This window comes from Phyllobates terribilis, unplaced genomic scaffold (genome assembly GCF_046119375.1).
Source record: "Phyllobates terribilis strain yellow unplaced genomic scaffold, ASM4611937v1 Scaffold_5__5_contigs__length_657084704, whole genome shotgun sequence".
Classification (NCBI taxonomy): domain Eukaryota; kingdom Metazoa; phylum Chordata; class Amphibia; order Anura; family Dendrobatidae; genus Phyllobates; species Phyllobates terribilis.
The window spans coordinates 388,958,704-388,981,237 of NW_027362765.1; the positions used below are offsets into that span (position 1 = coordinate 388,958,704).

A 22,534-nucleotide genomic window follows, 5' to 3' on the forward strand; every position below is an offset into this window, starting at 1 on the left:
ACCCCCTACACTTAAGCCTTGGCTTAAATAAGTAAAACAACAAGTAAAATGTTATAAAATAAAGAAGCAGATGGAAGGGTTGATGCGTAGTTATTTCGGGGGGAAGGCTATAGCTCAATTCCTCTGGATCCAGCCGTTTACAGGTCATTGGTCACCTGTTTATATTGGGAAGGCTCTCATGTACAGTGTTCACACAGCGCTGTATCCTCAGGGTGGACAGTCACGTTCTATGAGCTTCTGCTGTGAATGGTGAAACCAGTGGCTTTTGTTCCCATATCATCTTTCTCATAAAGTGCCGACACAATGGAGTCAGATCCCCAGTATTACAAAACGTCCCAGGAAAAACTGCAGAATATTAACATATCCGAAATGTGGACATCTCGGCTTTCTTTACGAATCACCTTTGTTACATTTGCACTAATACCTCAAAATTACCAGATTTTTTTTACTTTTTGCTTTTAAGTTTTGCATTTCTTCGCTGGAATAAGAGAAGCTTCATGTTCACAATCACACGTTTAGCAAGCTGTTTGCAAATCATACTGCCATTTTTAGAGGTGCTTAAACTGGAAACTTAACTTTAAATGTTACCATAGAAACTCGACATAAAATGTTCTCCGAGGCCCTGAAGCCTGGAAGAATCTATTTTAAATGCACCTGCAGACAAAATCCTTGACAATAATATCCGTGACCCTGACAAGAGTGCACCATTTATTAACTAATGTATCCGAGGCTCTCCGTCAAATGCACGAGATTTTTTATTAGTTTGTATTTTTTTCTTACATCTAAACCTGACGATTCATTTTCCTCGCTTCGCAAAGTAGCCACCGGAAAAGGCGGAACATGTACTTTCGTCCCCTTGTTGTTTAATGGAATTTTTTTTTTTTCTGAAAATGCCGATGTCTTCTCCGCACCGTATGGAGCGTACGGTTAAGTATGTTCTGTAAACCTCTCTGATGTGTTTTTCCTCTAAGATGTAAGGTGAACTGGGGATAGACTTCCATTCCAAGTTCAAAAAGTTTTTAGCTTCACATGCTATGGTTTTCTTTTCTTTGTTCAACGATGATATGGACAGGTTTCAACTTCATGTAGTTCCAAGTAGTGTAAAATTGTTTTAAAGGGGACTTATCAGAATATTATTAGATATGAAGATAGTGGTATGACTGTATAGGCCCTTCCTTCCTGATAAAAATGATAAATTTTTTCTAACAATCCGATGTGCCAACCTTGAGAAATGTAGAGTAGAAATCCTATGCAAATCAAGTTGAGGGGCGTGTCTAGAAGGAGTCCAAGTGCAGTCACTGACATGCCTCCAGTGCACTTCCAGCCAATGCACTTGGACTGCTTCTTGACACGCCTCCAGCTTGAATTACATCTTCTACACTAGATTTCTCATGACTGGAACATCGGATCTTCACAAAAAAGGTATCGTTTTTATTGGGGGACAAGCGCCTACACAGCCATATATATGTAAAAATGTCCTGACAATTTCCCATTAACTTGGCATTAATAAGACCTGGTGGGTGCTGAGAGCTCACATAAGATAGGCAATACAGAATCTGTTCACATCATATATAGGCTCCATGTTCGGTATAAGTATACTTATAATGTGCCTATTCAATACAACTGAATACCACAATAAGCATGTATATTATATACATACCGCGCAGTATATGCATTTATATAATAGAAGTTAATGTCAGTTCTATGCAACTGTGTAGGCATTTAATTGCATACATCTGAGGCCCTCTACACATCACATCATTACTCTCCGCCGAGCTTATATGATGGAATATATTAAAAGGTTGTGAAATCTATTCCTCGTATATAAAATGCAGGAGATTTTGGCTGGAACTGCACAGCAATTTTGGCCGTGACAGAGATGGCGCAGCCAAAAATCACAGGTAAATCGCAGCATAATGTATTGTATTCTGGAAGGCACTGTGGCTGCGGCAAGCAAATTGCAAAAATTTAGAACCGTTGGATTATTGGCAACTTGTTAGCGCAGGTCGCAGTATCTTGCAGGTCACATTGTGATCTAGGCTGCGATGTAACAGTAGCATAGAACGAGTTTTGGCAGCATGACGGGTGCCGCCACGTAGCCCCAGCTTCACAGCAAAATCGCGGCTTTAAAATAGTCGTGCGATAACAAGTTGTACAAATGTTTTTGGTCGTGTGATTTGCCTACAAATTGCTGTCACGCGCCACGTGTTGCTCTGCAGGCCCAGCCTAAAAGTTTATAGTTTTTACCGCTTTTGTGGTAGAATAAAAAATAAACAAAAACTTTTAACCTGTGATGTCCGTATTTGTAGCGTATACCTTAAACCTAGACTTAAAATTTGACGCAAACTTGTGGCAGAGATTCGGCAGCACGACTGTTTACCGATATGATGAACCTGAACGGCACAATATCAGGAGAGGCTTTTTTTCCCATCTCTGATTATAAATAACAATGTTCCCATTCACTGACAGCAAATTGAAAACTTGAAAATAATGCATAAGAAAATTATATAACATGTGACACAATGACATTTAATTCATGTCAAGTCCTGGCTGGTGTAATCTGCTGTGTGGAATGGAGGCATTATAAGGTGTGTGGGGGGCACAATGGGGACATCATTGTGTTGGGGGCATTGTACTGTGTGTATGGTCACTGGAGGCATCATAAGGTGTGTGGGGGGCACAATGGGGACATCATTGTGTTGGGGGCATTGTACTGTGTGCATGGTCACTGGAGGCATCAAAAAGTGTGTTGGAGCACCATGGGGACATCATTGTGTGTGGGGCATTGTACTGTGTGCATGGTCACTGGAGGCATCATAAGGTGTGTGGGGGGCACCATGGGGGCATCGTTGTGTGGGTGGCATTGTACTGTGTGAATGGTCACTGGAGGCATCATAAGGTGTGTGGAGCACCATGGGGGCATCATTGTATGGGGAACATTGTACTGTGTGCATGGTCACTGGAGGCATCATAAGGTGTTTGGTGGGCACCATGGGGGCATCATTGTGTGGGGAACATTGTACTGTGTGCATGGTCACTGGAGGCATCATAAGGTGTGTGGGAGCACCATGGGGGCATTGTTGTGTGGGGGGAATTGTAATGCATACATGGTCACTAGAGGCATCATAAGGTGTGTAGCGGCCACCATGAGGACATCATTATGTGGGGGGCATTGTACTGTGCGCATGGTCACCCAATGTATCATAAAGTGTGTGGGGGGCACCATGGGGGCATCATTGTATGGGGAACGTTGTACTGTGTGCATGGTCACTGGAGGCAACATAAGGTGTGCGGGGGACATCATTGTCTGAGGGACATTGTACTTTGTTCATGGTCCCTGGAAGAATGATAATGTATATAGGGTGGGCATCATATTGCGGGAAGGGGTATTAAACTGTATGAGAACAATAGATTGCTTCATTAGGGGCTTTATTTTCGTGTGGGTATACGAAAAGGACTTGGCGGGGATATGGGAGTGGCAAGCTGCAAACAAAATTGTCGACTGATGTCCTACTTTCCTGTCTTCCGTTGGGAGGGATGATTATCTATACAAGTGCAATAAAGCAATAAACATTTCTTGGGCCATACAAGAAAAAGAGAGAAATCACCAGACAGATCCGGAAATAAAGTGATAGAAATCTTCGCAATACTCACATGAATCCGCTGGCGTCATCTTTCGGGTGACAAACTCCTTGGTTTTCACATGGGTTGCTGGAACATGCATTAAGTGAGATTTCACAATTTTTGCCCTGTAAAATAAAAAAAAAAAACAATACATAGGTCTATAGACGGTAATCCTCCAATCCTGCGGGCTCCTGTAGATATACGCACATTTGTAACTTTGGCTTGAACCATTGTATTGTAGCATAAGGGGCTGAGTTCACTAAATGTGTATAATCAAAATTGGTCAAGCATTATATTGACATGTAGGTCATAGGAATCTGAATAAAACGATACCTTGATATCTGCGATCTGATGTCTTATTCCAGAGAAATCCAGGTTTTTCTTAATATGTAAATGATCTGTTAAAGATCTATGGGCCGGGCATAGATCTCCCCGAGAATCTGCCTCCTGAGCTTATTTTACATGAAAGGGGGCGTTTCCAGTATAAGACATGTAGATCAGGAGAGAAGACTGTCAGTCATTACATGTCTCACACTGGTAACGTCTCCTTTGAAATCAGCTCTGGAGGCAGATTCTCAGGGAGATCTATGTCCGGCCCATAGATCTTAACAGCTCATTTACATATTAAGAAAAACCTGGATTTCTCTGGAATAAGACATCAGATCGCAGGTATCAAGGTATCATTTTATTCAGATTCCTATGACCTACATGCCCATATAATGCTTGACCAATTTTGATTATACACATTTATGTCCTTTTTTTCTCTCCTTTTTTCATTCATCATTTGCTACTTTTCTAGTACTTTTTCACAATGGTACTCCAGTAAAATACTAAATTTGTATAATTTTTTTTTTGTCCCATTTGAAGACTAACATGCAACAAGCTTATTGAAAGGATGGTGCGACATCTTACTCTAAACAAGTGACACAAAAAAGAATAGAAGAAAAAGAAAAACATTTTTAAAATTTGCACCAAATTCATCAAACATCCTGAGCCATTTTGATGAATTTGCAAAAAAAAAGAAAGACAAGATGAAAAAAAAAATGAACTGATCTATCGGGGTCTTAGTTTCAGACAAACGTTTCCAACCTGAAGAATCACAGCAACAATAATCGTCCAAAATTTGTGCCCATTTTGGGAGACTTAACTTATATGATTATATGTATGTATGCAGCTTAAAGGGTTATATTCCCATCTTCATAGGTGGATATTGTTGGATAGTGCAGGTAAATACAAGCAATTGTATAATTTGCTGCTTCTTAAAATTTGCAGCCATTCTTGAGATATTAACACTTTTTTCTCTTGTTTACAGCTCGTTACCTAGGAGACCGACCACCACTTCTTTCTAGCTTGTAACCACTGCACTGAAGCTGGCCGGGATTAGGAGATAACAGTGCGCTCCAGCGATCCTGGCAGCTTCAAAACAGCGCTTACAAGCTCAATAGAAAAGTGCTTATAAGTGCTGTGCATGTTCTGCTGTCTAGCAGCAGTGGTCGGTGTCCAAGGCAACGAGCTGTAAACAAAAGAAAAGTGTTAATATCTCAAGAACGGCTGAAAATTTTAATAAGCAGTAAATTGCAAAATAGCTTGTTTTTACAAGGACTATCCGACAATACCCAATTTATGAAGATGGGAAATAACCCTTTAATTTCAAAAACATCCTGTGTTGGAAGTACATTGAAACATATGGCAGGCAGGCAGGCCAAATGCCTTAGGTAAAAAGACGGAATGTAGAAAAGTGTCACCAAGACAATGACAGGAGAGTCCATGGCATCATTCGTTTGGAATCGAGACTAATGTGAACGGAGCTCTATACTAATGAATGGCCCCCGATAATGTAGCAGCATCCGTTGAGTGTTATCCACCTGTAGCACCATGCGGCCGTCTTGCCGAGCTTTTATTACTAAGGATATTACAAATTGTATCTTTCTGCAGAGACCAAGTCATTAAAAACCCGTCTTCCTCCATCCAGATCTCTTCTGTGTCACAGCTGCATACAAAAAAACCATTAAGCCTGGTAAAAAAAAAAAATAAGTCAGAAATACGGCAGGCGGGAATACTTCCTACTAGAGCCACTTCTAAAAGCACCGCTCGTTTCCTCCGCCAGCAGATAATGGAGAATTCCAGTTTTATTTCCAGCACTCGGTGACATCTTCTACTTCACCACAGGAGGAGGATTTTTGGATTTTTGGAGAATAATAATTGTAAAAAACGAAAATAAATAAATAAAAAATAAATTATATATATATATTATTATTATTGTTTTTGCATAGCACCTGTCACCAGTCAGAAGGGGGGATACTCAGCTAATGGATTCAGAATATGTAAAATATCAGCGTCTTTTAATTGTGCATCCTCCACATATGTAGCAATCAGCAGCTTTTGTTAGGGTAGGTAATTTTCATCTCCTGGTGAATGTATGAAGAACACGGACGGTGCAGGAATGTATGGAGACGCGGGGTTCCTATACTTTTTAGTGGTATTTACACATCAAACTGTAAAAAATGGGGGTTATCCCAGCAATATGTATGATTGGTGATGATCCAACAGCTTGGACCCACATGATTCCAAAAAAGAAGTAAATGGAGTGGTAGCGCTCCTGTATAACCACTGCTTCGTTCAGTAGTGCGCATGCGTAACCGTCACTCCCATAGATGGTGAATGAGGATTTATTCACACGGAACCTGAGGGTCAGTGATTAGTGTCGTTGGCGAGATAATCCCTTTGGGATGGTGGTAGAAATATACTATAAGGAAAGGTTCACACCACCAATTTCTCAAAAAAAAAAGTTTGATCAGAGTGGGATCTGTTTTTCTTGGACGTAGAGAGAAAAAAAAATGTTTCTCCACCCTCATTCCATGAAAATTAGACTGCACTTGGATGTCATCTGAGTGCGGTCCGATTTTTTTCACGGGCCCGTATACTTGCATTGCCGATTTTGATCCTACACTCGGATCAACATCGGACATTTTCTGATGTTTTCCGCAGATCACTCGGTCAGAGAAAAAAATCAGATATATGAATAGTCCCATAGAATATCATATGTAAGAGTGCTGTGAAAATCGGTCGTGTGCACGAGCCCTTATACTCAAGTGTCCGCTATCCGGCTCCATCACTGGACACATTGCCGGACACTTCTGTTAGTTTGGGAACTTTTTGAGATGTCATTGCTGGAAAGAGCTGCCACGTACCCCTGACTCGCTACCCATTTTACCCCATTAACATTAGCTTCTTGGATTTCACCCCCCCCACCTGTTGTATAGATCACACGCTTTAAACCTCCAACCTAATGCCTTTACGGGTATGTGCCCACGATGCAGAAATGAAGCAGAAAATTTCTGCATGTTCTTGGCAGTAAAAACGCTTGCAGATTTTACACGTGTTTTTGACGCATTTTTGCAGCGTTTTTACATGTGGATTTGACTTGCATTTTTCAAATGCATTGGGACCTCAAATCCACACGCAGAAAAGCACAAATAATGGACATGATGTGGATTTAGAGTTCTAGTCCTCTTCCTTTCTGAAGAGACAATTTGCATGTTTCATTTCCCAGAGGAGCATTCATGGCTTATAAGTCTCCTCACTCTGACACTGCAGACCTGGCTTGTCACTCTCCAGAAGAACAAACGTTACCCCTTAGATCCCAGTCATAAGCTGCGTGCCCACGATGCGTTTTTCAAGCGTTTTACTGCGGAATTTGCGCAGTGTAAACGCTTGGTAATCCGTGCCCCATGATCCCCAATGTCAATCCGCAAGTTCAATGCCCATGCTGAGGATTTTTCCGCAGCGTTTTTGATGTGCGGAAAATTCCGCAGCATGTCCATTATTTGTGCGTTTACGTTGTGCGGAATTGCCTTCTCAATGCATTAGAAAAACGCAAGGCAATTCCGCATGTGCAAAACGCTTCAAAAACACGTGTTAAATTCCGCACGCCTTTTTCCGGGCAAGGACACGCTGAAATGAGCGGAAATTTTCCATTTCATTTCTGCATCATGAGCACATAGCCTTAGCCTCTCACCTAACCAAATCAGATCTCTTACTTTGGACTGATGAGGGGGCAACACCCTGAAACACGTGTCTGCAAATTGAGATTCTGGTTTGGCTTTTATCCTAAGTCATGTGACAAGGCTCATTGAAGGGTCGATACTGACTTTTAGCATTGCCGCTTCCAATAGGTGGCGCTAGATTTCTAGTCCTGTTTCTCTCCGAAGAGATAATTTGCATATTTAATTTCCCAGAGGACCATGCATGGCTTATAAGTCTCCTGACTCTGACACGCCAGGCTTGGCTTGTCACTCTCCACAAGAAGAAACGTTATTCCTTAGACCTCATTAGCCGCCAAAATTTATTGGATGATAGACACATGCGTCTGCGGAGAGGAAGCAACCCAACCAGTGAGCTTCTGATTGCCATTACCAGTCTCATTTCCACTGCGCGCGTCATCATGGGGCACCGATCCATGTGCAGCACGAAATAAAAAGGGCACAGACCTGTGTGTGCGCCATCCACAGTGCACAACGTGGCGGAAGTGCTAGTATTAAATAAATAACTGAGAACTACAAATGTGCTGTAATTTATACAAACATATACGTTTTGTAGTAAATGCAAAAACTTTGTAAGCCATATCTTAAAAAGGCTATCCAGGCAAGGCAGAGAATGCCATGACTGCTTTTATATAACAAACAGCGCCACACTTGTCTTCAGGTTGTGTGTGGTATTGCAACCCACTTCTGTTTTTGAAAGGAAGCAGTCACATTTTTTCCAATACTAGTTTAAAAGGGTTGACGCATGGCAGATTTCCTTCAGAAACAGCGCCACCCCTGATCGTTGGTTTTGTCTGGTATTGCAACTCATCTCCATTAAAGTGAATGAAGCAAAACTGCAATACCGCGCACAACCCACGGTCAGAGGTGGTGTTGTTTCTCAAAGAAAGCAGCCATGTTTTTTTTTCCTAATTGTGGACAATCCCTTTAAGTCACCAACTCATACCTTGAAGCCGGGTGGACAGACACATTTATAATACTCCACGGCGTCGTTCTGACAGCTGGCCTGGTTACGACAAGGACTGGACAAACATGGGTCACATTTGGCCTGGATAGTCAAGCTCGGTGGTCCTGTGGGGGATAAACCAGAATATAAATGGTAGGAATAAAAGCTGACATATGGCCCCCAATCCGATTTCTCATTCTGCATCACAATTATGGGATGTGGCGACTGTAAACCTGCATTCTGCTAATGACGGCGGCGGCGCGGCCTCAGAAAAGCCAATTTCAATAATGCACTGCGGACAAATATAATGGTCGCCCGCTGCAAAGTGTCACGCAGAATAGGGGGCAGTAAATCAGATTTCTGCTTCTTTAACCCACAGGAGGAACATAAATAAACTGACCCTAAACCAAATCAGCGATGTCGGAGAGACTGAGCGCGCAGTGTAATGTACTGTTATTCGGAGGGACAGATGGAGCAGGTTTTTGTGCGAGGTCCCCATAATGTCGGAGCTGAAGGTCATTTTAATCAGCGGCAGAAAGGAGAAATGGAGAGAACTGCAAGAGTGCATGTACGTGGCGGTAACACACCGCATTGTGACGGAGCCGCGCCGCGGATGACAAGTAACTGCGGCTCGTAGGGAGAGCGATGTGAATAAGGAGAACTGTACGCTCCAGAAATAAATCAGTCCCTGGTCTGAGATCCAACACTTCTTTAGGGTGCAAACAAAAGGTATTTGTGAGTGTGCGCCTCCCACCGAGCGGGATATATTGTGGACCAGCACTTTAATTTTGGCCATGTTATTTACGGCTATTGTGCCCATCTGGAATCAATAGTGGCCATTGTACAGGAGTAAATGTGGGCGATCGTGTATATAGAGCCCCTATTCTCAGAAACGCGCGTTGGGAGAGTTGCACGGTGCGGCGTCTACATTCAGCTGGCTAAAATTATGCTATATATAAGTATAAAAATAAAACTGAGAAATGGGATCTAAATATCGCCATGTGGTGCTCGGATAATACCGGCAAGCTTCATACTGTGTAGTCCATTTGGATGGAATAACTAAGATTTACAGTAATGTGGAAAAGTTTTAGGCAGGTGTGGAAAAAATGTAAAAGTAAGAAGAAAGCGCTAGGAAATAGAAGTGTTAATAGTTTGCATTTTGGTAATTGATAAAAAATAAAGCGAATGAACAAAAGAGAATCTGAACACTCCAAACACGTTCCCATCGAGATTCCTGGGCAGAGGTGGTTGTTAAGAACGATACTTTACAATTAATTGCACATAAATAATACTGCTATACAATGTTCAATAAATGCCACAACTGGAAGCATGAGTTAAAGCACCATCCAATGTTTTTTCTCCACTAATGCCCCTAGTAATATACTTTCCATCTGCTCTTCCCAGCGCCGCTCCGCTCCCGTTTCATTATCTTCTGACCACAGGTGACCAGAAGTCAGAGCTAACGGTCTCAAGCTCTCAATGTAAGTCTACGGGAGCCTCACGGTGGCCTCATTCTGGTTCTCAGACTCAGGCCTCATTCAGACTTCCATTTTTCTCCACGTAGAAGATAAAAGGACTGATTATTTTGATCAGAGCTTCGTCCAAGTGTCATCAGTATTTCTCGTACGTGGAGAAAAAAAAAAAAAGTTTCTCCACCTTCTCCAATGTGACAGTCCATGAAAATCAGACTGCACTCAGATGTCATCCGAGCGCGATCTGATTTTTTTCATGGACCCATAGACTGACATTGCTGATTTTAATCCGACACTTGAATCAAAATCAGGCATGTCTCCACAATTTTTCACAGCCCACTCGGCCTGTGAAGAATCACGGACACATGAATGTCCCCATAGACAGGAACGAGTGCTATGTGTAAGAATCACAGATAGCACTTGTACGCGCAAATCGGATGTCTGAATGAGGCCAAACATTGGGAAGTGACCTCCGGAATGATCAGCAAACACTGGAGCGATCCAGCAGGTCACAGCCAGGAGAAGACGACTGGAGCGGTGCCAAGTACAGAAGAAGGCGGCGGGTGGTGAGTATAGTACTAGGACAGGCATTAGAGATGCCACTCCGGTGAGGAAATTAAAAAAAATAAATGCCGGAGTGCTGCTTTAAAGGGTCGCCCAGTACAAATTTTTATATTAAATAAGGTGGTATAAAAAAACAAATTCTCATCTACTGGACTCCAGCGGCTCCTGTGCACCGCTGACCAACCTGCCCACTACCGCTAATCATGTGACTGCTGCAGCCACTGATCGGCTGCAGCCCTGATGTTCTGTCAGGAGTCCGATGGGCGAGCAGTTTTTTTTTTTAGATTTTTATTCCACCGTGGGCCTGACTTTATTCTAAAAATTAGTAATAGACAAAATACAAAAAAAAAAGGTAAAAGCAGACACACGGTCCACAAATGTATGAAAATCTGATCCAGCACAATGATGAAAAATGTTTTTTTTCCTAATAGAGATTTTTTGGGGGCAGCTCCTAAACATTGCACATAGGGCTCTCCCATACACCCCTGTAATATATACATCTATAGGGACATACACGAATGCAGCTCGTGCAGATGTCACTTTCTGCTATACTTTATCTGCTCGTATACAGTCCCCGATTAGGACAGATTTGGGTTTTATTACCGTTGCATTCAAATTTTTTAGCCGGTGTGGTAAGGAGAAGTTTCCCGTCCATTTCCAGGGGTCCGGTGCAGCGGGCAATGCCAGGTTCCTTGTAGCCAGTCTTCACCCAACTCGACAGCCAGCGTAGATTACAGTCACAGTACAGTGGGTTGGCACCAATGGCTCTGGAGGGAAAAAAAACAACAAAATACACGACCATAACCAGACATCCAACGTCAAGATATTGTGCAGCGACAATCTGCAGCGTTACACCGGATTCACACATTCAAACACAGGAGCGGATCCGAAAGAGAAGGGTCACACTTTCCGCTAATGATTTTTTTTTCTGGGGGGTGATGGGGCAGGGTGTAGCTAAAACCAGTATATGTGATTCCTGACCTCTGCAACGTTCACATGTAGGAAAGCTTTTATGAAAATCAGAACAATTGAAAGTCTATTCCATATATCAGAACGGAAAGAGGCAAATTTGCCGCTGCCCCATAGAGAATGAATGTAGCCGAGGCGTCGACACGCGGCCAATGCACAACTTTTTTAGCCCCGTTCTCTGGATTGATGGGAGTCCACACCGATCTACAAGTTATCATCTATCCTGTAGCTAGGTGATAGCTTTAACAATCCCTATTCATACATATATAGCAATTGCGGGAATTTATGCCACGTGTAAACAGGCCTTTAGCGTATGTTGCCAATATGAATTTTCAATACAATGTGGATTTTCCATCGATTTTCATGCAGAAAATCCACAATGTATCAAAGTACCAGTAAGGTGGATGACATTTAAAGGGGATCTGTCATTTGCCAAAACTATATAGTTTTTTTACCTGGTGTAAACGTCACTGTTCTCCTGAATCCGGAGTAGTTTTTCTTTTCTTTCTGAGCCTCTCCGTTCCTGAGATATTGTCACTTCTTCCCTGCATATAAAGCTGGTCTGGTTTATCAAGTGGGCGTGGTCCTCAAATAAAGACGCCCACAGAAAAGATGCCCATGCTGATTTGGCCAACAAGACTAGACTTATATACAGAAAATAAGGGGCCATATCTCAGGAACGGAGAGGCTCAGAAACAAAAGAAAAACAACGCCGGATTCAGGAGAACAGCGGCATTTATACCAGGTAAAAACATTCTATATTTATAGCAAGTGAGAGGTAGTCTTTAACTAAATCTCATATGCTAAGCAAAAAAATCTGCAGAGTAAACCGACCGGCGTTGTCAATGCTGCAATTTTTTTTACGCCGGCTTTCAAACATTGCATTCTGATTCAGTGCGGTTTGGCTGTCGCATACGAGAAAATTTGTCCAAACTCATCCACCATTGCGTTGTTTCAGGTTGGTGAGGATTTATCTTGGCTTTTGTGCCTGTTCTATGTCATCAAAAAAATCAAAAATTTTGCCGCACGTTATTTTTGCTCGCAATTATTTATTTATTTATTTATTTTTTTACGCCCTTTCTTACCGCTTTAGATACGTGGGTGAGAAAGTGGATGAGGTCAGCTAAGAGAAAATTTGAAAATTTGCATGTGAAACTTTTGGAAAAAGTTACAAATCTTTTGCAAAATTCTGTAAAAATTAGTGTAAAGATGCGCCAAATTTATCAAAAATCGTGTGACACTTGGTGCACAAAAAACGAGAAGCAAAAATGAATTTTAAAATTCCACTTGTGATAAATATTCCCCCAATAGGCAGCAATGATTGGAATGAGAAGGAGAATGGATCCCAGCAAGGAAAAAAAGTCAATCAATCAAATCTTTTGCTTCGATCTGATCCTGTATTTATAGGATTTGTAGCAACTTTTTACTGTATTTTTAGCTCATAGATGTCCGCAATGTAAATGTTCTCATTTACAACTAAGTTCAGAGTTTTAAAGCGATATGCTAAATGATCCCACTAGGGGGCGCCGCGGAGCAGACAGCAGGATGTATAAATTGCTGAGGGCAGTGTTAACATTTGCAAACACCTAAAAGCTTCCTTGCTGCTATTTTGCCTTTTGTTTAACAGCTGCGAGGCTCAGCCGTCATAAATCACGACGGAAAAGAAAAGAATTCCTGGAGATCCTCTGCGGCGCAGATGAATCGTGTTTTGTTAAGTATGAAAAGCGGTTACACCGTGCGCCAAATTCAACAAAAGATTGAGTAAAAGAAGGAACCGGCTTGGCAGCGCTCCCTGGAATCATACACAGCGCGCTCTGAATGGACACGAAAGTACAAAGGCTGCAACCGGACAACGCAGAACGGGCGGAAGTGAAGGGGCAGGAGGTAGACAAAAAGTTTCTGCAGAGTCTTAACGACCAAAACCACAGTCCTGTAAACTCATCTGATCCGAAAATCGCCCGGGTCTCTGCACGACGGCGGCTCGGATATCGCCCCGATCACACGCCGATAAATACGAGAGCTCAGAAACTTGTCAGAACTAAGAATATTTGCATTTTTTTTTAAAGTCACTTTTCTTTTTTTTTGCCTTGTGTTATTTGTACACGCTCTTTTTTTTTGTGTGAAAATTCTTTAAAATGGCACGTGGTTCACAAAATTAAAAAAAATGCTCTTTATTTTTCGCCTTCTCCTTTTTGCCCCTTTTTAATTTTATTTTTTTTTATATATATACAGAATAGAGTCATATGGTCTGTTAAAATGTCCAAAATTTTGCATAAAGATATCAGAAGCACATCAAATCACTCCGGGGGGACTGATGCACATTTGCACAAAACAAAAAATTGCATTTTTTTTTTTTTTACGTGATGAATCTGCAGAAAACATTTCAAAACCTCAAACCTCGACCACAATGGAGAATATAAAAACAACGAGAAAAAAAAAACAGGTGAAAACGTAAAAAAAAAAAAAGGCACAAATGAAAATTAGGTGGAAAACACCGAAAAGGTGCAAATGCAAAAATTAATCACTTCCTCTGATTCGTTCATCCCTGATGAAGATCATTTCCTTACGAACAATCTGCAACTAATCAAAATCTTTACAAACTTCCCCCAAAATTGAATGTACGATAAAAGAAGTTCTATAGGTGCAGGTTTTTGGAGCAGAAACTGGATAGAAACTCTCCAAATCCTCCTCTATATTTCAAAACTCCTCAAACACTTAAGCTCCAAAAATTCGGCAAAAAGACTTTGCCACTCAGAAGAAAGAAAGTGTATGTCTCTTCTTGGAAGCCAATCTACAATTTAGTCACTGTCCAATCAAAAAGCTACAACAAAAACAAAAAACACTTTGGCAAAAAAAAAGATTGGTGCATTTCGTGAAGAGGTTTCTGTTTGAAAACTTGTGTTTTTTGAACTCCTAAAAAAAAAAAAACAAGCTCTTAAGGGTATGTTCACACGGCGTCTGTTTGCTGAGTTTTTGGAGTGGAAACTCTTTGAAACCCTACTAAAAACTCAAAACTCCTCAAACGCCAAAAACACTACTGTTCTGTAAGATGTTAGAAAAAGAAAACGGAGATGGTCCTTCTGGAGCGGTCATGAACCTTCAGTTACTTACAAGTGGGAGAGCGAGGAAACATCTGAAAAAATGCCTTCAGGCAGCGAAGAGATGTCATTTCCATGCACCGACCTACAACATAGGATGGGAGAGGTTGGTTAATAATTAACGCCGGCGAGTTATCTACCCGGTGAGAGAATTACTAGGTAGGAAGGTCTACTTACAGGAGCCTCAAGGATCTCAGCCCCTCGAAAGCTAGAGGAGGAATGCACCGCAGGGAGTTGTAACTGAGGATCCTGGAAAGAAGAGCAGAAGATGACGTCCTCCGCTCAACACAGACCCGGCTATTAAAGGGAAAGTCCAGGCAAAACTGCCACCCTGTGCTATGTGTGCTGCCAGGCCGTACGGGTGGAGCGGGACTTCTCTATTTGGAGTCTGTTGCTCCGACACCTTGTTAACTACAAAATCACAATGTAGCAGTTTTACCTGGACTGCTTCTTTAAATACTCTGTCTGCTCTCAGCATCTGTTCTGCATTGTATTGTTCCTCTGTTATTCCTCCTGGCAGCGGCGCAACTTGAAGCTCATGTGTTCCAAAACAAAACCTCCACCATGGCCTACAGCTAAAAGACTTGTATTTTCTCAAATGGGTTAAAAAGGATCCTCCACCCACCTTCCATTAATTTTGTTGGCCCAGGTACGACTGCAGCTGCTTCGCTGGAGATTTGTCCCTGTGCCGCCTGAACTATCTGATCAGTGCTGACACTACGTTCTATGGACAAGGTGGATGGTCGTTCATTTATTCCAGGAGGGATAACAGAGGAACAGCACAATGCAGATTTCACAGAAAAGATGCAACAGAATTGGTCCATGATGTGATTTATCTTCTAACAGATGTCAGGAGAGCGGATCAATCCTCATATAAAGAAAGGCCCCATCTGATCTTTTAGCTCCTATAGATTGCAAAGCAATCCCCCCTATATGTTCAGTATAATTACAACATGGATGACATAAATATGGAAGCTGCATCTGGGCCCATACTTTCATTTCTTCCATATGCCGCTAATGCGAAATAACCGCTGCAGGATAGGAAGGAGACACAGTGACCTAAACGCATGGAGATGTCATCTTACTATAGGAGTGATCTCACTGCTCAGAAACTGGAAAATGTAATGTCTAATTATATACATAATAAATATATATATATATATATATATATATTACACTGTACATACACCATATGGAGAAAAGTAATGGGTCACACATCAATCATAAAAACCAGCTATTTTATTTAGCCGTTCACCCCCTATGTATAACATCCGGCCCCTCGCTCCCCCAGTGTATAACATCCATCCCCTCGCCCCCCCGGTGTATAACATCAGCCCCTCCCCGCAGTGTATAACATCCGGTCCCTCTCCCCCCTGGTGTATAACATCTGGCCTCTGGCCCCCCAGTGTATAACATCCGGCCCCTCGCCGCCCCGGTGTATAACATCTGGCCTCTGGCCCCCCAGTGTATAACATCCGGCCCCTCGCTCCCCCAGTGTATAACATCCATCCCCTCGTCCCCCCCCCCCCCCGTGTATAACATCAGCCCCTCCCCCCAGTGTATAACATCCGGTCCCTCGCCTCCCTGGTGTATAACATCTGGCCTCTGGCCCCCCAGTGTATAACATCCGGCCCCTCGCCCCCCTGGTGTATAACATTCGCCCCCCCGGTGTATAACATCAGCCCTTTCCACCAGTGTATAACATCCGGCCCCTCACCCCCCCGGTGTATAACATCAGCCCTTCCCCCCAGTGTATAACATCCGGCCCCTCACCCCCCCCGGTGTATAATATCTGGCCTCTGGCCCCCCGGTGTATAACATCAGCCCCTTCCCCCAGTGTACAACATCAGCCCTTCCCCCCAGTGCATAACATCCGGCCCCTCACCCCCCCAGTGTATAACATCCGGCCCCTCACCCCCCCCCCGGTGTATAATATCTGGCCTCTGGCCCCCCGGTGTATAACATCAGCACCTTCCCCCAGTGTATAACATCAGCCCTTCCCCCCAGTGTATTACATCCGGTCCCTCGCCCCCCCGGTGTAAAACATCTGGCCTCCCAGTATATATAGCATCCAGCCCCTCGCCCCCCTGGTGTATTACATCTGTCCCCTCGCCCCCCCGGTGTATAACATCTGGCCCCTCATCCCCAGTGTATAACAACCATCCCCTCCCCCCAGTGTATAACATCAGCCCCTCCCCCCAGTCTATAACATCAGCCCCTCCCCCCAGTGTATAACATCCGGCCCCTCATCCCCCCGGGTGTATAACATCTGGCCTCTGGCCTCCCGGTATATATAGCATCCAGCCCCTCGCCCCCCGGTGTATAACATCAGCCCCTTCCCCCAGTGTATAACATCAGCCTCTCCCCCCAGTGTATAACATCCGGCCCCTCATCCCCCGGGTGTATAACATCTGGCCTCAGGCCCCCCGGTATATATAGCATCCAGCCCCTCGCCCCCCAGTGTATAACATCCGGCCCCTCGCCCCCCGGTATATATAGCATCCAGCCCCCCACATGCCGTCTACCTTTACTAACATGTGACATAACGGCCGGTGGTCCAGAGCTCACTGATACCAGTGCGATCCTGTAATGGGAGCCACCGGGGTAACAAGTCTGTCCATGACATTTCTTCCCCCATCACCTGTGAGTGATTATTACTGAGAAGTGGAAAGAACCGCAGCAACTCAGCCACAAAGTGGAGACCCCGTAACGTTGCATAAGGCGGGGGGCCAAGTGCTGAGGAGCAGAGGGCAGAAAAGTCACCACCGCTCTGCTGACTCCATAACTGCAGAGTCCAGACCTCCTCTGGTATCAGCACAAACACTGCGTCCCCGCCAGGAGCTTCATGGCTGAGCAGCTGCAAGCAGCCATACATCACCAAGCACAATGACGAGCATCGGATGCAGTGGTGTAAAGCCGCCACCACTGGACTCTGGAGGAGACGTGTTCTGTGCAGTGACGGATCACACTAATCTCTCTGCGTCTGATGGAGGAGTCTGGGTTTGGTGATTCCAGGAGGATGTTACCCCCTGACTGCATTGTGCCGCTGTAAAGATGGTGGTGGAGGATAATGCTATGGGCTGTTATCAGGGGTCAGCATTGGGCCCTTAGTTCCAGTGAAGGGAAATCTTAATACTTCAGTCCAACACACTGTGGACAACTGTAGCTTCAGCTTTGTGGGAACAGTTTGGGGTTCGCCCTTTTCGGTTCTCCATGACTGTACTCACTGCACAAGCTCCATACAGACACGGAGGGGGGAACAGATGAGCAGCCACACAGAGCCCGGACCCTAGCCCCATCCTATAATGGAAATTGAAATCCTGACCTCCCCCCAACATGACAAATGCTCTTCTGGATAAAGGGACTAAAATTCCCACAGACGCCTCAAATTCTTGTAGAAATCCTTCCCAGAAGAGCAGGAGCCGTTATATCTGCAGAGGAGTGACTCCATATTAATGTCTATGGGTGTAGAATAGGAGGTCAGAAATGCTCCTGGCAGAGGGATGTGGAGGGGGCACATACTTTTCTCCATATACTATAAAATACATATATGTTATCCCATATGGCAGAATATCGTCTGTGTGAAGTTGAGATTTTGGCATGGGAACTGCAAATCACCAAGTTGCCCCCTCCCTGATGAGAGGCGAGAAGGCAGGAACCAGGACAGTGTCACTGTATGAAGCAAATAACCCCCCACGATCGAACATTTCGACATTTGTACATTTAGAGGGATAACGTGTTCTACGATAATAGCATTGCCAAGGTCCACGCGTTCTGCTCCTGATACAATGTAACCTAATTGCCTTATGTATATTCTCTTTATTCACACAGAATAGGTTTTTCTTGAGAAGGACGCTGCATTCAGCGCAGACGGACCCCTCGCATCACATTAGTCTACCGTGACCTTGTTTGCAGAAAATCACTTACAGCGTGGTGAGCTGGCTCATGTTTGTGAAGGAAGAGTTGCAGAGGGAGCTGATTCGGTTATTGCTCAGGTCTCTGTAAAATACAAGGAGAGCAGAATTGACTAGAAGGAGAAGCGTTCATTTCCCTCATACAGGATCTGTATTCACCCCTCATATCGGAGCTCTATATACCAGGGGGAGGCTAAAAAGCAGCAAGGATTCCCAATATAGAGGCAAAAACTGCCCTGGATTTAAAGGGGTATCCAGGACTTTAACACTGATCGACTATCCTACATTAATCATCACTGCTGCAGCCAATCACTGGCCTCAGTGGGGACTTTAAATTGCACGACACATAACTGCTAAGGGCCAATCATGATAGATGTGAACAATGACACTACTGCAAGAATTGTGGCTACAACCAACCCAACAGCATAGTGGGTTATCCTTATTTTTAAATTTCATTCCATTTTTTTTTACCATAACAAAAATGTTTAAAAAATTCTCAAAAAGTTCCTTTAAAAAAAAAAAAAAAAAAAATTCTGCTACCTGCAGCCACCACTAGAGGGAGCTCAGTGCATGCTACTACGCTCCCTCTAGTGGTGGATGCAGGTAAGACAGAATGTTATTTTTAACCTATATTTATCCAGGGAGTTTGGAGCTTTAGCGTTTGTCACTTCTATAAATATTAAGAAAGTAATGAGAGCAACATTTTGAATCTAGATAGAAAAAATATATATATATTGGATAAAAGTCTGGATACGCTTTGAGAAAAGTATATCCCATAGAGGGAACTAGCAAAACCTTCACATTTACTATAACAATACAATGTAGAAAAAGGTGAAGATGGTAAACGGAGATCGGGTATATTATGACAATGCCTGGGGGCGGAGAGGACAAAAGATATTACTTTTCACGAGCAACAAAGAAACAGCGAATGGAAAACAGAACAGTAATAAAAGAGTGTAATCCGCGCTCGGTGACGGGTCACAGGTCACCCCGAAAGAAATGCAGCAGAGAGGAAAAGCCTGCGATGTACAGCAGTCACAATGTGCAAGAGGCGCACAGCGGCCGTGTCCGGACATTGTCCTGACGTCACTCGTCTTCTGCTTCGTTTCTTACACATATTTTCTCCATTCACACGTAAAGCAAAATGCAGAAGTCCTGAGATCAGAAGTCCTGTCCGATAACTGATCGCAGCGCTCTGCATCATTCACTGCATCTGCAGAGTGTGCACGGCGACATACTTACACCAGCTGTAAATACTTGTATGTGGAGAGCTGCGAGGGCACCAACGTGAACTGGTTACCGTCCAGGTATCTGCAAGAGGAGAACATCATTACTGCCCGGCCGTCCGGATCCAGAACACGACAGCTACAAGTATAAAGCATCATTTTACATCTAAGTATCCATCTATCTAAAGTGCTTTGAAAAAGTATTCATACCCCGTGAAGTTTTCCACATTTAGTGAAGTTACACCCACAAACTTAAATGCATTTTAATGGGATTTTATGTGCTATACCAACACAAAGTAGCAAGTATATGTGAAGTGTAAAGGAAATGATACATTGGTTTTCTAATTATTTTACAAATATAAATCTGAAAATTTTAATGTGCATTTGTATTCAGCCCCCCGGAGGTAAGACTTTGTAGGACCACCTTTCGCTGCAATCACTGCTGCAGTCTTTTGGGGTCTGTCTCTTCAGCTTTCTCTGCAGTCTTTTGGGGTCTATCTCTACCAGCTTTGCACATCTAGAGGTGACATTTTGCCCCTTCTTCTTTGCACACTCGCTCTCGCTCAGTGATGGAGGCGTCTGTGATCAGCAATTTTCAAGTCTTGTCACAGGTTCTCACTGAGATTTAGGTCTGGACTGTGACTGCGCCGTTCACACACATGAATATGTTCTGATCTAAACCCTCCATTGTAGCTCTGGCAGGATGTTTAGGGTCGTTGTCCTGCTGGAAGGTGAACCTATGCCCCAGTCTCAACTCTGAGCAGCTTCCCTGCCTCTGCTGATGAAAAGCCTCCCCACAGCAGGATGGTGCCACCACCATATGTGACGGTGGGGATGGTGTTTTCATTGTGATGTGCAGTGTTAGTTTTCTGCCATATGTAGCATTTTGGATTTAGCCCAAAAAGTTCTACTTTGGTTTCCTTTTGAGCATCTTCTTCCACATACTCACTGTGTTCCCTACTTGGCATTTTGCAAACTGCAAACGGGACATCTTATGGCTTTCATCTTTCTTCTTGCTACTATTCCATAAAGGTCAGATTTGTGGAATATATGACTTATAGTTGTCCTCTGGACAGACTCTCCCCGCCTGAGCTGTGGATCTCTGTAGCTCCTCCAGAGTGACCATGGGCCTCTTGTCATCTTCTCTGATTAGTGCTCTCCTTGCTTTGTATGTCAGTTTAGGTGGACGGCCATGTCTTGGTAGGTTTGCAGTTGTTCCATACTCCTTCCATTTTTGGATGATGGATTGAACAGTACTCCATGAGATGTTCTGAGCTTGGGCTATCCTTTATAACCTAACCCTGCTTTACTCTTCTCCACAACTTTATCCCTGACCTGTCTGGTGTGTTCCTTGGTTTTCAAGATGCTGTTTGATCCCTAATGCTCTCAAACCTTTGAGGTCTTCACAAAATAGCTGTAGTTATACTAAGAATAAATTACACCCAGGTGGACTCAATGTACTAATTATGTGACATCAGTAGGCAATCAGTTACTCAGGATTTTATTACAGGGGGCTGAATACAAATGCACGTCACAATTTTCAGATTTATATTTTTTAAATATTTGTGGGTGTAAGGTAATAAAATGTGGAAAAGTTCACAGGGTATTAAGACTTTTTTAAGGCACTGCATCCGTCTATCCATCCATCCATCTGTCCTATTACCTATTTTTCTATCGCAACAAAAGTTTTTACAAAGTTACAATATCAAAAAGTTTCAATAAGTCTGTGACTCTCAGGAGCCTGACAGGTAATATTGACTATTTTATATAGCTTGTGATATTTGGAATATTTTTCAGCCATTGTTTTAGAACTCACATTAGGACGTACAATATCCCATACATCCCAACAGCAGCAAACACAAAACCTCTAGAAGTCATCTTTGTGACATATCAGATATAAGGGCCGTGTTCACATGTGGCAGGTTTGTTGCACAAGTGGATACGTTTGGATATTCTGTGTTTCTGCGGCATGTGCACGCTTTTCTGCTACCTTCATTCAGATAAATGGGACGGACCCTCCGGCAGTCACACTTACAACTCTGTGACGTTCTTTGGTATCCCCTTCGGCAGAGATAACAAGTGCTTATTACTGCAGCGCACCACGGTGTCCAGGCACGTGCACTCCTGCGGACACTGCGGCTGTGGAGCGCAGCTCAGCTCTTCCTGTCCTGCGTAGATATGAACAAAGCACCATTACAACTCTGGTGACGTGCCACATCCAATCTGGTGACAGTTGTCATTTCAAGCACGTGAAGAAAGCGTCTGCAACACATCTGCTGGCTACAGAAATTTCCCAAAAGGACTTTTGCCCCATAAAAAGGAAAAAAAAATGAGCGAGTAGAGATGAGCAAATAGATTCACAGGACCCTGATCCAGCGGCCACGTCAGTATTCTGCGGTCACCGGAGGGGAGTTCTGCAAACGTCCTCCCACCTGCGACATCCTCAGCGCCTCTTATGATTTATACGCCTGGCATGACGTCATCATTGTGGCGTGAAGAACGCATGACGTCAACTAATAAAAAGAGGCACTGGCAGGAGGCGGATCACAGGGCTCCCAACAATACAAGTCTATGGGTACATATCAAACACTGGAGGTGAGCTGTGACATCACCTACTGTGAAAGGTGGATCCTGTGTTATCTACTGTATATAGAGAGGTTATAAATCATTGTACAGGA

General features: G+C 43.5%; 1 protein-coding gene across 1 annotated transcript in view; it reads right to left on the reverse strand.

Moving 5' to 3' along the window:
* SLIT1 (slit guidance ligand 1) overlaps positions 1-22,534 on the reverse strand; it is a 382,364-nt gene that overhangs the window by 31,867 nt on the left and 327,963 nt on the right. The window contains exons 21-28 of the mRNA XM_073684951.1: positions 21,892-22,024; positions 19,873-19,941; positions 18,644-18,715; positions 14,894-14,965; positions 14,730-14,801; positions 11,253-11,416; positions 8,614-8,738; positions 3,655-3,749 (exon numbers count right to left, since the gene is read on the reverse strand). Coding sequence (XP_073541052.1) covers positions 3,655-3,749; positions 8,614-8,738; positions 11,253-11,416; positions 14,730-14,801; positions 14,894-14,965; positions 18,644-18,715; positions 19,873-19,941; positions 21,892-22,024 — 802 coding nt within the window. The remainder of the gene's footprint in view (positions 1-3,654; positions 3,750-8,613; positions 8,739-11,252; positions 11,417-14,729; positions 14,802-14,893; positions 14,966-18,643; positions 18,716-19,872; positions 19,942-21,891; positions 22,025-22,534) is intronic.